The 12,796-nt window shown below is 45.0% G+C and overlaps 2 protein-coding genes across 2 annotated transcripts; both read right to left on the bottom strand.

Annotated features, from left to right (window-relative positions):
• Positions 1–5,745: 5,745 nt before the first annotated feature.
• LOC137728790 (probable amidase At4g34880) lies at positions 5,746–8,120 on the bottom strand. Its single transcript, XM_068467555.1, has 5 exons — positions 7,461–8,120; positions 7,012–7,226; positions 6,638–6,874; positions 6,353–6,548; positions 5,746–6,252 (listed from the first exon to the last, which is right to left on the bottom strand). Exons 1-5 carry the CDS (start codon positions 8,001–8,003, stop codon positions 5,890–5,892), a joined length of 1,554 nt encoding a protein of 517 aa, XP_068323656.1. The 5' UTR covers positions 8,004–8,120; the 3' UTR covers positions 5,746–5,889.
• A 1,324-nt stretch (positions 8,121–9,444) lies between these two features.
• Positions 9,445–11,303, bottom strand: LOC137730336 (uncharacterized). The gene is made up of 3 exons (XM_068469403.1): positions 11,127–11,303; positions 10,463–10,925; positions 9,445–9,987 (listed from the first exon to the last, which is right to left on the bottom strand). The coding sequence occupies exons 1-3, from the start codon at positions 11,275–11,277 to the stop codon at positions 9,636–9,638; spliced, it is 966 nt and encodes a 321-aa protein (XP_068325504.1). The 5' UTR covers positions 11,278–11,303; the 3' UTR covers positions 9,445–9,635.
• Between the last annotated feature and the right edge of the window lie 1,493 nt (positions 11,304–12,796).

Below are 12,796 nucleotides of genomic sequence, written 5' to 3'. Positions count from 1 at the left end.
CCAACCACTTCACTTCGCTCAAAATTATCTCAGCCTGCCGCGTCTTTTTGTTGCACTGCAGCTGCTGGATACGCCGTGCGCCGGCAACGAAGGCCGTCAGCCGAGCCTTGTTGGCCTCAAGGTCCTTCTCAAGCTCGGAAGCAGCAGCCAACCTTTGCCGTTGAAGGTCAGAAATTTGACGCTGGAGGTCAGAGATCTGACGATCAAACTCGGTCAGCTTTGCTTTCTACGCTTTGATTGCCTCCATCTCTACTCGGCCAGCCTCATGCGCGACCTTGGCCACCTTCAAGTCGTCTTCGGCTTGTAAGGCTCGCTCGAAGATGAGGAAGTGTTGCCGAGTCCGCTCCAGAAGGTCGGTGAGGAAAGAGATACCCTCCGGGCTCAGGTGACCACCGCTGGCGAAGTCATTAAGACACTTTCCAACAGAGTCAAGGCCCTTGCATCGGAGAGCTTGGGAGGCAGTAAAAGACAGGACTTCGTGCAGCTTCACGAAGACTTCGGCCTCGGGTATGGCCGCCGCTGGTTCGGCTGGAGCGGCAGACGAGCCGGCCTCACCGGTCGTGCTCTGAAGAAGAGCATCAAACTCCACTTCCCACGATGGCTGCACATGAAATGAAAACTTTGTGACGAAAATGAAGACGTCGTGATACAGTGCATGACAAAAAAGGGATTGTTTTAGACCTGTCGAGAGGAGACTTCGGCCATGCCCTCTGGGTCATTGCTCGAACCCAGGGAACTTAATGGCCGAGCCCAGTGCCTTAGACCGCCTCGCAATTCACGCGGCCGATGGAGGTCATCTACATTTGATGGCCACGACGGTGGCCAAGAAATATAGACAACGCCCCTCGGCGCGTAAAATTGTCGGTGAAATGAACGTTCGGGCACCTGACATTTAATAGTCTTTTAAAAACATGTGTCACGAAAAAATCAACACAAAGAAACAATACTTACAAAGGCCGAAAAGACTTCCTGCGGAGGAATGGGAGGGTCTTCATCCTGTGGGTGGATCGACGTTTCGGCTGTGGCCTCAGGATCGGCCATAGGTCTCTTGCCGCGATCCGCCGCAGAAGGACATGGTCGAGCGGTCGCCTCGACGACCGGAGGAGGATGGACGGGAGGAGAGTTGACTGGTCGACGACGACGTTCCAGCGGAACTTCGTCGCTCTCGCTCTTAACATCCTGAACAAAGAAAAAAAAAATTTAGCATTACAACCAGAAACCCAAAGAGACGAGTGGAAGTAGAATTATACCTCCAGAACGACTGTTGGAGTCGAGGGTGCTTCGACAGGCGCAGTCGACTTCCCCACTGCAGGCGCCACGACCGGCTCCGAAGCTGGAGCTGGTGCAACGATTGGATCGGCCGTGGTCTCGGGAAGGGAGACGGCTGGAGGAATCGGGGTTGGAGATGCCGGGGCAGCCGGTACAGAAGGAGAGCCGGCAGGAGCAGGCGTCCCAGTAGTGTCACTGGGGACGACATGAATCTCCCGGTCGCCCTTCTTCGCCAATTTCTTGACGCGTTTAGAAGGGCGAGGGGCATCATCCTCCGGCTCGACCCCTCGATGGGGGCGTTTGGCCGGGACCGTCCGCTCGGTGACAAGGGTCCTCTTCGTGGGCGCCGACTTCTTCGCCCTTGCCACCGCGGCGACCACTTCGACCGTCCTCGACCCGCGACCCCCTGAAGAGCAAAGTAATTAATAACAAAAAATAATAAATAAAAAAAAGAGGTAAGAATAGCGGAAAGACTACCTTGGGCCGACTCCTTAGGTTGAGTCGAGGACGTTGACCTGGGACGGTCGCCGAAGATCTTCCTCACCAGATCTTCGGCCGGGCCGCCGAAGAAGTCGCCGGTATACTCCTCCCACCAGTCCCCGAAGGTGTCGGTTCCCAAAGATTTAGGAACCGTCGGCCGGATCCGGAATTTCCTGCACTTCTCTTGGAACTCCTGCTCCGACGTCTTACATTCTCTTTCAGAGGAACCGGTAAGACGTTCCCGACTCAGGAGAGACCGAGAGGCGAGCAGGGGGACGGGGCAGCCTTGAAGATAGCCGAGCTGCCGGGCGACAAAATGGGGGTGGTAGACCTCCCAGCTGCCTCGACGGGCATCGCAACCAAGAGGAAGGTCGCGAGCCAAAACAAACGACCCCCAGCACTGACGGATGTCCGCATCCTCGGACTCGGCCCATGCTGCCGTAGGGAGCCTGAGCGAGGAAGGGTACTCCTGGCGCCGGCACACCAGGAACTCGTCATCTGAGAGGACGTCGAGGCTGAGGAAGTGTTTGAAAACCTCGTCAGCTCGGTGAGGTGGCGCCGGTCGAGAGGCCAATTGAAGGCCGAGGGCGGTCGTTCGCTGGAAGGCAGGAACCTCCGGTCGAAGGGTGGAGAAGTAGACCTGCAACCAGAGTTGGAACACCCAGAGGGGTCCGTTCTGGTGCGAGTCAATCTTGCTAATGGTCGCCTCAGCCAGGTAACGGTAGAGGTTGGCGAGTATGGTTGGACTGAGCGCCAGTGAGCGACCATTAGCTAGTGCCTGGGCCACCGGCATGTTCTCGACTAGGCACTTGTTTGACCTGGTACACTAGATGAATTTGTTGTACCGGTAGAAGAGGAAGGCCTTGTGCTCTCCCTTCCTAAGGCCTTCCTCGCCCCGGCCGGCGAAATGAAGGATGAGGGTGTTGTAGTTGAAGAAGTTCTTGTGGAGCTTCTGAACTTCTTCCCTTGAGGGCTCCCGATCACCCCGGCTTAGTGTTTCAACGGCCCTCTCGTCGAATAGTGCCTTCAGGTCGAGAGGAGAAGGATATCCGGAGAGGGCGGCATCAATAGGAAGGCCGGTTGGAGACGTCCCAAGGATGGCCGAGATGTCGAGGACTGTGGGGCCGAGAGGGCCGAAGGGCAGGACCATGGTGTTGGTGGCCGAACACCATAAACTCAGGGCCGCCATGAGCAGCTCCTTATCCATGGCAATCTCCATGGTCGATAGGATAATGGCATCGTAGATGCCGAGAGCCTTCCATTCCTCGCCAAAGAATGTGCTTATTCGGTCAACCTAGGCGGCCCAAGCCGTGGTGGTCGAGGGCCAGGCTCCCTGAGGCCGCGCCAGAATCCACTTTGACTAATCAAACCCCTGCAGCAGGGGTGTTAAACACTGCTCCTTGAGCAGGTTGGTGACAGACGACGGCACTGCGTCTCTGAAGAGGGGACCCAGAATCTGGTGGGTGGTGGCCATGTCATTTTCAAATCGCAGCGTCTTAACGGCGCTCCGATCAATGAAATCTTTACATTTGTTGACTTCATCAGAGAGTTTCGAGATAAAGGAGGCCATTAGTAGAGAGAAGAGGAGGTGGTTTGGAGGAAGAAGGTGTTGCAGAAGGAAGAACTGGAAGTTTTTGCTTGAACGAACAGGAATGATAAAATTAGGATTTTGGAATTTCTGAAAGCGTAAGATGCGAATGACAGAAGTGTGGGTATTTATAGGCTTTTCAGAATGAAGATCAAACGTCTGGAATTCGAAAAGCACTGGTTCAAATTGGGGGGAAATTTGGCCGGGAAAGGTTTCAATCATTTCGGATATTTTGGGAACCTGCGAAGATGGGATCGAGGAGTCGAAAATCCAGGACGCACGATTGCGTGCGGCGCCAGTTTTAATGCATTAATGAGGATAAGACATTTCAGTTAGTGCACGGTTTCGAGGCCCATGATTGAAAGCTTTTAAGAACGGCGGAAAATCGACACGTGGCCACGCGTTGGGGGTAACGAGGAAAGTGCAATCATGTCTCATAAATGTGCAGGAATAATGGTCATTAAGGAAGTAAAGCCCAAAAAGCAATAAACGTTTTCGCTTCTTCAAGGCCGAGGCCCGACCAAGAGTTAACAGTCGGCGACCTCAGAAGCGAGGGGGCAATGTTTGGGCCCAAAATACTATTGTTGGGCCGAGCAGCAGGATGTGCTCGGTCCAAGGTGATGACAAATACTATGGGCCGAATAATAAATCCTGGGCCAGATGGCAGGGTCGACCAAATCCTATCCTAAGTAGTCCGGATGAATAGAAAAGGTCGAGGAAGTCCTGGTGCGACCAGGATTCTCGACCGGCAAGGAATGGAGTCTCGAAAAGAAGGAAAATTCAGAATCCCAGTGGGAGTAGGTTTGTTCGAGTTAGAGTCGAAATGGGACAAGGACTCCCAATCCAAATCAGAATTGGTTTCAAGGAATGGGGTACTATAAATACAAGAAATCATGCAACAGAAAGGCCCCATTCAAATCAGCATACAATTGCCCTGCGCAAAACCTCTCAAACACCTTGAGATTTTTCCTTTTCTTTTCCCTGCCGACACACCTTCAGTTTGGATAAACAGCACTGTGGAAGCACCCGGCGAGCACCTTCAGTTTGGATAAACAGCACTGCTGCCGCAGAATCAGCCGACCGAGAAGCACCTTCAGTTTGGATAAACAGCACTGCGTCGAGGTCGACCGGTTATCTATCTGAGTCTCGGCCGAGAAGGGTTTTCGAACCTTTATTGGCAGAGGTCACCTTGATAGCCCTCTCGGCATAGTCATGTGTTACAAATTGCACTGCTCGGCGTACTGGACGCCGAGTGATTTTATGATTAGATACTCGCAAGTGAGTTTCAGGGTTCGGCATTCCGACGGCCGAACTACGTTTACCATCAAGACATACATCACGTTTGAGTACCTGTGCCCATATAGTTTGGTCTCGATTCGGCGTGCTTATACTCTTACGAATATAATCACAGTGACCGAATCGGGCTCCGACGATTTGTGAACTCCGCAGAATTAGTAGCCTTGTCTTCAGGCTGTAGAACCCAGAGACCGAGAGTGTTCCTTCCTCGGTCGCAATCGCAAGATAGAGAAGTCAACGATGCGCTCGAAGCGACATCAACAAATTTTACTCCTCGGCCAAGCTCGGCCGACGAGTTGGCACGCCCCGCATTCAACCGAATGACGTAGTTAGCTTATTAGTTACTCGGCCTGCGCGCCATATAGGTTTTGTAATTTTTAGAACCAACAAAAAGTCATTGGTCTATCATTCATCTAGATTTTCTACAACGAATGACTTCTGTATCAGACGTTATTAATAATGGAATCACATAAAACTCAACATGAGCTATTACTTGCTGCTGCAACCCTAGCCGCCACTTCATGCTGAAAGAAGAACGAGCATGATAGGATCAGACATGGTAATAGGGAAATTGCAAGAAAGTAAATGCAGAAAATGGAAAAGAAATCAAAGTAAATTCATATTTTCATTCATAGTCCTCTTTACATCAGAAAAAGTGTTTAAATACATCCAAGGATAGTAGGGTTTGAGTTGTAAGAGTCTAATGTTATTACCTATATAATGGGCCAAATGGACAGTAACAACAATAGGTTGTCCAACTAGTAATAACAGAAGCCCAAGTGCGAAAAGTCGCATCAAGCAAGCCACTTTCTTGGAGGATTTGAAGAATCACATTGATGATTTTGTCAATGCATCTACGGTTAAACATAAAACATGCTTCAAGAAGACCATGCAGAAGATTTGTTCCCCCTTCACATTTAATGCTTATACAGCCTGTGTCCAAATGTTTTCATTGTTGAATCGGCTTGCTTCTAATTTTGATTGAGAAATTTTGCATTTGTTTTTAGTTGTTCGGAATGTCAAAGATTGTTGCTGAGATGAGCAATGACACCAAGGAAGTTGAAGCGAATTGCCTTGGTAAAATAACAAAACAAGAATTTTTCTGCAGCAAATAAAATTATTCCTCTCTTGAGATATTTTTATTTAGATTAATCAATGTTATACCAACGTACATTTATTAGCTCAAATTCATATACTACTGGAAAGTTGATTTCTAATCCTACAGCAACGCACGGGCATTACTACTTAGTGTAGCTCTAAAACTTCAACTTTTTAAGTGAAGGAGGCTTCCTAATCCTAGTTGCTTGCTCAAAGCCATATGCCATCTCAATTAGCTTCGGCTCCCAACCCCTCAGCCCTCCAAAGGAAAGGCCAACTGGTACCCCATCATCATATCCTGCTGGGACAATCACACCCGGGGAGCCGCTAATCGCAAGCAACGGCGACACGTATACAAGAGGAGCCGCCACGGCATCTAGCTTGTTCTTCGTCACTAAATTCACGTAGTCATCCTTCGCGAATCTTGCCAAATTTAACAATGCTGCCTTCTCTGCCTTTCCTATACCATTTGTTGCTTCAGCTTCTAAAAATCGGCCTTGGCCATACTCCTTCACCTTCTCCTGCATTCCAAGTAATCAAAATCGGTTTTAGTTTCCGCAGCTACTTATTCAGAATGAACCATAGTTTGAGAAGAACAACAGCTTGCTCCTATTTACTCACCAGTTTTGCGTTTTTATTGTTAAAGGCTATCAAATCCGCCAAGGATCGGACCGGCGAAGCCACCAACTCCTTAAGGTATGTGTTTATATATATTTTGAACTCAGCTGACAGTGCAGTATTCTCACTGCTTCCATCGGAATAGATTTCATCAAAATGTGGTATTTCCAAATTGTCTACCAAAACAGCACCACCTTTCCTAAATTTAATTTTCCAACACCTTAATTAGCATTTCATCAGAATGGATACATGTCTCCGATTGAGACTTAATATGACTTTTTTTGTTACCTCATCGTGTTGAAGTGTTTTTCATAAATTGGAGTCAACGAAGTTTGACCGGAGAAGTTAAAGAAGGCTCTCACTATCCCTATTCGCTTTCCTCTAAGCCCATCACGCCTGAGGAACTGTGCGTAGCCACCCTTGGGAATGTACCTCGATGCCTCAGTCGTTGCAACATCGTTCTGGTCGATGCCTGCAATGACATCAAGAACATGAGCAGCATCTGATACTGTCCGACAGATTGGCCTGTTCAATCCAACACCAACAAACGACAGAGAAACAAAATAGTAAATATGACTAAAATTTATCCAAAATTAATTTTACACGAGCCTACTCTATATTGTGTGGAAAACTGAAAATTACGTAAATTGATCGCCACTTACCCAACTGTGTCCTGTCTTAGAGAGATCGGGACAACCCCTGCTCGACTAGTAAGACCGTTTGTTGGTTTGATGCCCACGACTGAGTTATAACTGGATGGACATAAAATTGATCCATCTGTTTCAGTCCCGAGTGTCACTGTTGCCAGATTTGCTGCCGCTGATATTGCTGAACCGCTACTTGAGCCGCAAGGTGTTGCAAGAGGATTGTAAGGGTTCTGCATTCCACCTAACAAGCTTAGTCTGTTGATTTTTTTTTCTGCCTTGTTCAGTCTAAAACTATAGAAATGTTATCTTAGGAGACAGTCTGTCAAGTTATATTGTCAATCTGAAATACTAATCAGTTGGACTCTTATTTAAATGTAAGTTTTAGCTCGACAGTTTCACAACATAACATACTAGTAATTCCGCGATTAAACATAAATTAATCCAACAAGTGATCCTCAACTCACCACCCCTTGGCCGCCTCTGGCACTCCAACCAGCGGGTGCATCGTTGGACCTCCAAAAGGACCACTCACTCAGGCTGGCCTTTCCCAGTATAATAGCCCCGGCATTCCTCAGCTTGGTGACAACACCTGCATCACGAGGAGCAACTGAGCCAAGCAGAGCATACGAGCCAGCTGTGGTGTTCAACTTGTCCTTGGTAGCAATGTTGTCCTTGACCAGAATGGGAATCCCATGTAACTTAGAGAGTGACGTGGGCGGCGCCTTAGTCTTGCGTTCGTAATCCGCCTTGTCAGCCAAGTAAAGCGCGTCCGGGTTCACTTCTATGACCGCCTTAAGGAAGGGGTTGAGTCTTTTGATTTCTCCAAGGTAGAACTGGACAAGTTGCCTTGAGGTGAGTTGGTTGTGCTTGAAAGCGAGTTGGAGATCGTCAATGGTGGCTTCCCTGATCGAGAATTTCCGGCCTGTCGTTGTCTGAGTCCCAAGCGACAATGTAAACAGAAAAACCAGAAGTAAGGATGAGAAGTGATGGAGGTTTGGTTTCTCCATGGAAGCAGTATTAGTGGAGCCTCTGCAACTCCAAACTTGGTGTAAACAAATTTATAGGATCCGAAAGGAGAAAAGTATCACAAGCAGCTATGAAATAGTGTAAACGGAAAAAAAACCTGCCCAAGCTTCCACCAATTCCAGCACCATTATCTGTGTTGGTACTGTGACCACAAGGCCCACCATCACTACAATTTGCCGGGCACGTTTAAAAAGATGCTTTGAGACCCCGTTTGGTGGACAGAATGGAATAAGTTGTTTCTAATTTTTTTTTCATAAATAGTCCAATCAATGTTTGGTGAGAAAAATTGTAACACGGATTAGATTGATTATGAATTCGAAAAAAAAGAGAAATATGATGGGTTATGTAACCTAATCATACACATGAGTTATGTAATCCATCCCTACCACTCCAAGCTTATCTTTATAACTCAATCTCATCCAGTTCACTAAACGAGCCCTAATTATCTTATCTCTTTGATGGTCGCCTTAGAAAATATGTCAAAGCAACATAATATCATGAGATATATGGATAAGGTTGCAAAGTGTGAAACCAGGTTGAAGCATAGTGGGTCGAAATAATTGTCCCTTTGTTTCGCACATGTTGAAAGAAATCGCATCAATATTTCTCACTTCTTTTCACGATGACTATGCAGAATATGGTTGGTGGTGGTGATATTTTTTAATTTTTTTGTCTTTTGCTTGCACATTGTATAGTCATGTGTATCACATTGTTGATGTTGATGTGGAGATGATTACATTTTATTGTTAAATAATTTTGAGTTTGATGCTCTAATTCTAAATAAGGCCACAAGCGGACAAGTTGATAATCTCGAGACTTCGTGTGACCGATTAGTGGCTGGGGCCGCTTCATTTGATTGATACCCAAGTGTGATGCCTTACTATTACTATCAACTCGTCAATAAGGCCTCACAAACTACATTGTAGAGTCATCCTTTGTTTCATTGAAGATAATGCATGTGAACTTGCAAAACTCACTAGCCATCCTAAACTTCCCCGCCCACCAACCACCGCGAACTCCCACCCAACCTCCATCATGAGGTTCCATGAAAGTACACTAATGGAGCTGCCATGGATCACCACTAGAAAACCCAAAGTTAATGTGGGGCTTTCTCTAGTGCACATAAAAAATGCACATTTAAGTTGCATATTTGAACAAGAGTCGTTAGATAAAAATTAAGCCACGAGCATTAGTTTGTCTATTACCCGTTGATACATATGTAACTCGAGTTATGAATCACCCATGAGTTTAGGTCAAGGAATGGATCATCCATGATCCATCGGACCTAGCCCAATCCAAAAATGTGGAAAGGTTGTTGGGCACTGCTCGAGCCTAGTTGAGCTCAATGATGAATCCTACTTGGTACGTAGTAAGATATGGATGAAATACAACCCAACACAAAAAATATAGACGAAGATGAACTACTGTTAAAATACAATACATAAAAATGTATTGTACATATTATATTACGCAAGAGCTTATAGCTTCAATGGCAGAGCACTTTAACTCTATACTCATAATAATTAGAGTTCGACTCTCGGCCTCCCTCTCTCTAAAATGAAAAATACATAATTGTAGCCTAAGATAAACATAGAAGCAAGCTTAAACACAAATCACTTGCAAGCAGTAAATTTGCAAGGGACTTTCCCATAACCTGAATTAGCCCTAATGAACCTCAATCCTGTAAGGAGGACATTTCTGTTGGAGCCCATCAAGCCCCAATTCAAATGCTGAACCACAACAATTGAATTGTAAGGAAATTGAAGGCTGTTGTAGGAGTTGAGAAATGCAGTGATCCCTTCCCTTAGGAGTGTCCTATAAGGGTCTCCTCTTCCTTGTAGGCCTTGCCACAATGTGAGGTCAGTCCCATATCTCCCAGCCGCCACCGGTCCAAAAATAACGGCTACCTTCGTGTTCGGGTTCACTGCCCTCCAGTAGCATTTGTGCTCTGGTAGTGTCCACTGTCTGAGAATCACAATCCGATCACACAATCAGCAAAGGAGTCTTGCCAACTAGGAACACATTTCTTCTTGCTAATAGAAAGGGAAGGCATGTTCGAACTTGGAATTCGTTTGAAAATAGAAATATCACTATATCAAGAGTTAGTTGTCGACTTTTGATGAAACAGTCATGTATACCATAGTAAATTAACCCATTTTGCACTTTTACGGAGAAACAAATCTTAATTTTGTTGCAGTGAACTAGCTGTGCTAAACAGCCCTAAAGCCTAATGCATTTTAGTCTAGTACAACTTGGTAAGGTCATATTTGGCTCATCCCTATGGTGAAAGTCATTCTTACTTGATTGCCAATCACAGTTTACACTTGAATATAAAGTTTTTTTTTTTTTATAAATATTCTACAATGTGTCAAATCGTGATTTGCGAAAGAATGAATGACACAATCCAACAAGAACGCGATTTGCTTAATGAATAACTTACTGATGTGGGCATGCTGTAGCTTCTAAGAAGGGCATCGGCGGCATTGGAGGCAACGAGGGCAGTGGTGGCAGTGGAGGCAATCGAGGCATTGGGGGGAGCCTAAAAGGCGGAGGGCTTGCCGGCGTCACTGGTTTAGGTAGAGGGTTAACCGGTGTTAACGGTGCAGGCACAGGATTAGATGACTTGGGGCAAAATGACATGGGTTGAGCAGGCTGAGTGAGCAAAGAGTCCACAACATACATCCCCACGTCAAACATTCTAAACACAAGTCTAAGACTTTGAGCAGGACCAGCACTAACCACACAGCCACTCCCTGTGCTTGAAGAAATCTGAGCATAACAGCCACTCAAATCTGGTGTCCCATCAAACCCGATGGCATAGTTTCCAAACCAATTTGTAGTCTCTTCCCTTGACATTGTGATTTGCCCATTACTGTCACTACATGCCACTTGTACTTTTACTCCTACAAAAATCAAAGCATATAAGTTTAGCACTAAGAGTCTAAGTAGAGAATGTGATTGAAAAATTCTACTATGCTACAGTGTATAGCGGATCATACTAAAAAATCTACAGCTGCGGATGTCTTACTTTCTTTCGGCTTCAATCGCCGAAAATAAATTAAAAGGAGAATGTAGTATTAGGAATTAAGGAATAGGGAACTCACCATAGATGGGGTAATCAAAGAGGGATCTTTCACCATCTTTGCATTGGTCACAGAAGACGGTGCCACTCACCATTGTATTTGCCTGAGCTGCATCAATGGCTACAAACAAAACCAGAATTGCTACAAAAAAGAATTTCTCCGGCCAATCCATGAGAGAGAGAGAGAGAGAGAGAGAGAGAGTGAAGAACTAGGAGTGAAAGCAATTCTTATATGCCAACTCTCAACTGCCAATATTTATGGTGAGTGGAAAGGGAACACTATTTTTCAAACTAGGAGGGACAATTGATAGTACAGACTTGCAGAGGTACATTTAAGGCTTGGTTCTAATAGCCCCATATTCTTGGTTTCATTACGACTAATGTTTGAATCACAAGTGTCGTGGACCAACAGTTAATGGCCTAAACCATCTAGATCTAGAAATTAACTTAATGTGCATGAGTTGGAGATTTAATTGCACTATTCCATGCATGAGTTTTGTCAAATAAGATAGCTTATTCGAACTTGAAACCTCTTTGAATTTTGATTGAAAGCCACAAGTAATAGTCGTTGTTCATGATAATTGATAAATTTAAGTACTGATTTTAAATTTACCAAATTTATGCTTACGGTTTACTTCCAATACTAGTTTCGATCAAATGTTTATTTTTTGTTGATTTGTACAACTTAGCATCCATGTGCAATAGTATTACAATCATTCTGTATCAAATATGCATGTGGATTCTAAATTATACGTAGTAATGACTAATGAGACCTAAGTCTCGTTGTAAACCTAACTAGTTACCTCCAGTTACGCAAGTCAAAAGTTGAAAACGCTTTCCATGTGAACTTCAACTGAAATTAATAGTAGAAGTAAATTATAGGGTACCCTAAATTATATGAGTAAAATAAATTTTTTTTTTTTTAACAAACAATATTAGCAATAATGTGGTTCAAACTCGCTTTTTGCGAGAATTAAATCTAAAACCTCTCACTTACAAATACAAAATTATACCACTAGGTTATACTAATAAGTTACTCCAGTAAACATTGTTAATTTTGAGAACCGGCGAAGAAAACACTAGTCGGTGGGCCGGAGTTTTTGCTTTCTAGGCAATAAAATAAAAAGTCCATATTACCATTATTAGACATGGGTGGGTTTGCCGCCAGATGTATAATATGAATTTCAAGCCGTTGCTGGTTGGGGGGTATTCGTTGGCCGTAAAAGTAGCACCACACACATTCATGAGACCACGAGAGAGAGTGATGATTTGCAAAGCAGGCCAATCCACGTCTGCAAAAGGTATGGCCTTTCTCTTGTGTCTGTCCATGTGATAGCTAGGGCACATGAAGAAGGTGAACTTTTTATTTTGATGTGTGAGAGACGAAAAACACCTAGTTCTTTTTTAGACAAGAAGTCTGTTTCAGTGTAAAAAGAGTCGAGTTTAAATTAGAGTTTCTCAATGAGGGTCATTTAAGTAAAAATTGGACAGATAAAAATGAACCTCACATTGATGAGGAATTTTGCATGAACTTAAGAGTAAATTGAACTACTCTCCCTATGGGCAATTATTTTTATAATGAAGCCTCAAACTTCTTCTTCATGGACGTCATGCATAGAGAATCTCTGCCTCAAATTTTGCTCATAGTATCAATTACATTATTATATGAACCAGATATTTTCAATATAGCAG

The sequence above is a fragment of the Pyrus communis genome, chromosome 3 (assembly GCF_963583255.1).
Source record: "Pyrus communis chromosome 3, drPyrComm1.1, whole genome shotgun sequence".
NCBI classification, from domain to species: Eukaryota; Viridiplantae; Streptophyta; class Magnoliopsida; order Rosales; family Rosaceae; genus Pyrus; species Pyrus communis.
The sequence above is the reverse complement of the archived record's forward strand: the minus strand, read 5'-3'. Positions and strand labels throughout refer to the sequence as shown.

Excerpts from the sequence above, each read along its gene's own strand:
- LOC137728790 (XM_068467555.1), bottom strand. The coding sequence starts at position 8,003 with ATGGAGAAACCAAACCTCCATCACTTCTCATCCTTACTTCTGGTTTTT. Across the intron at positions 6,875-7,011 it reads CTAAGACAGGACACAGTTGG|GCCAATCTGTCGGACAGTAT; the intron begins GTAAGTGGCGAT and ends TGGATTGAACAG. Across the intron at positions 6,549-6,637 it reads AAACACTTCAACACGATGAG|GAAAGGTGGTGCTGTTTTGG; the intron begins GTAACAAAAAAA and ends AATTAAATTTAG.
- LOC137730336 (XM_068469403.1), bottom strand. The coding sequence starts at position 11,277 with ATGGATTGGCCGGAGAAATTCTTTTTTGTAGCAATTCTGGTTTTGTTT. Across the intron at positions 10,926-11,126 it reads CTTTGATTACCCCATCTATG|GAGTAAAAGTACAAGTGGCA; the intron begins GTGAGTTCCCTA and ends TGATTTTTGTAG. Across the intron at positions 9,988-10,462 it reads GCTACAGCATGCCCACATCA|ACAGTGGACACTACCAGAGC; the intron begins GTAAGTTATTCA and ends TGTGATTCTCAG.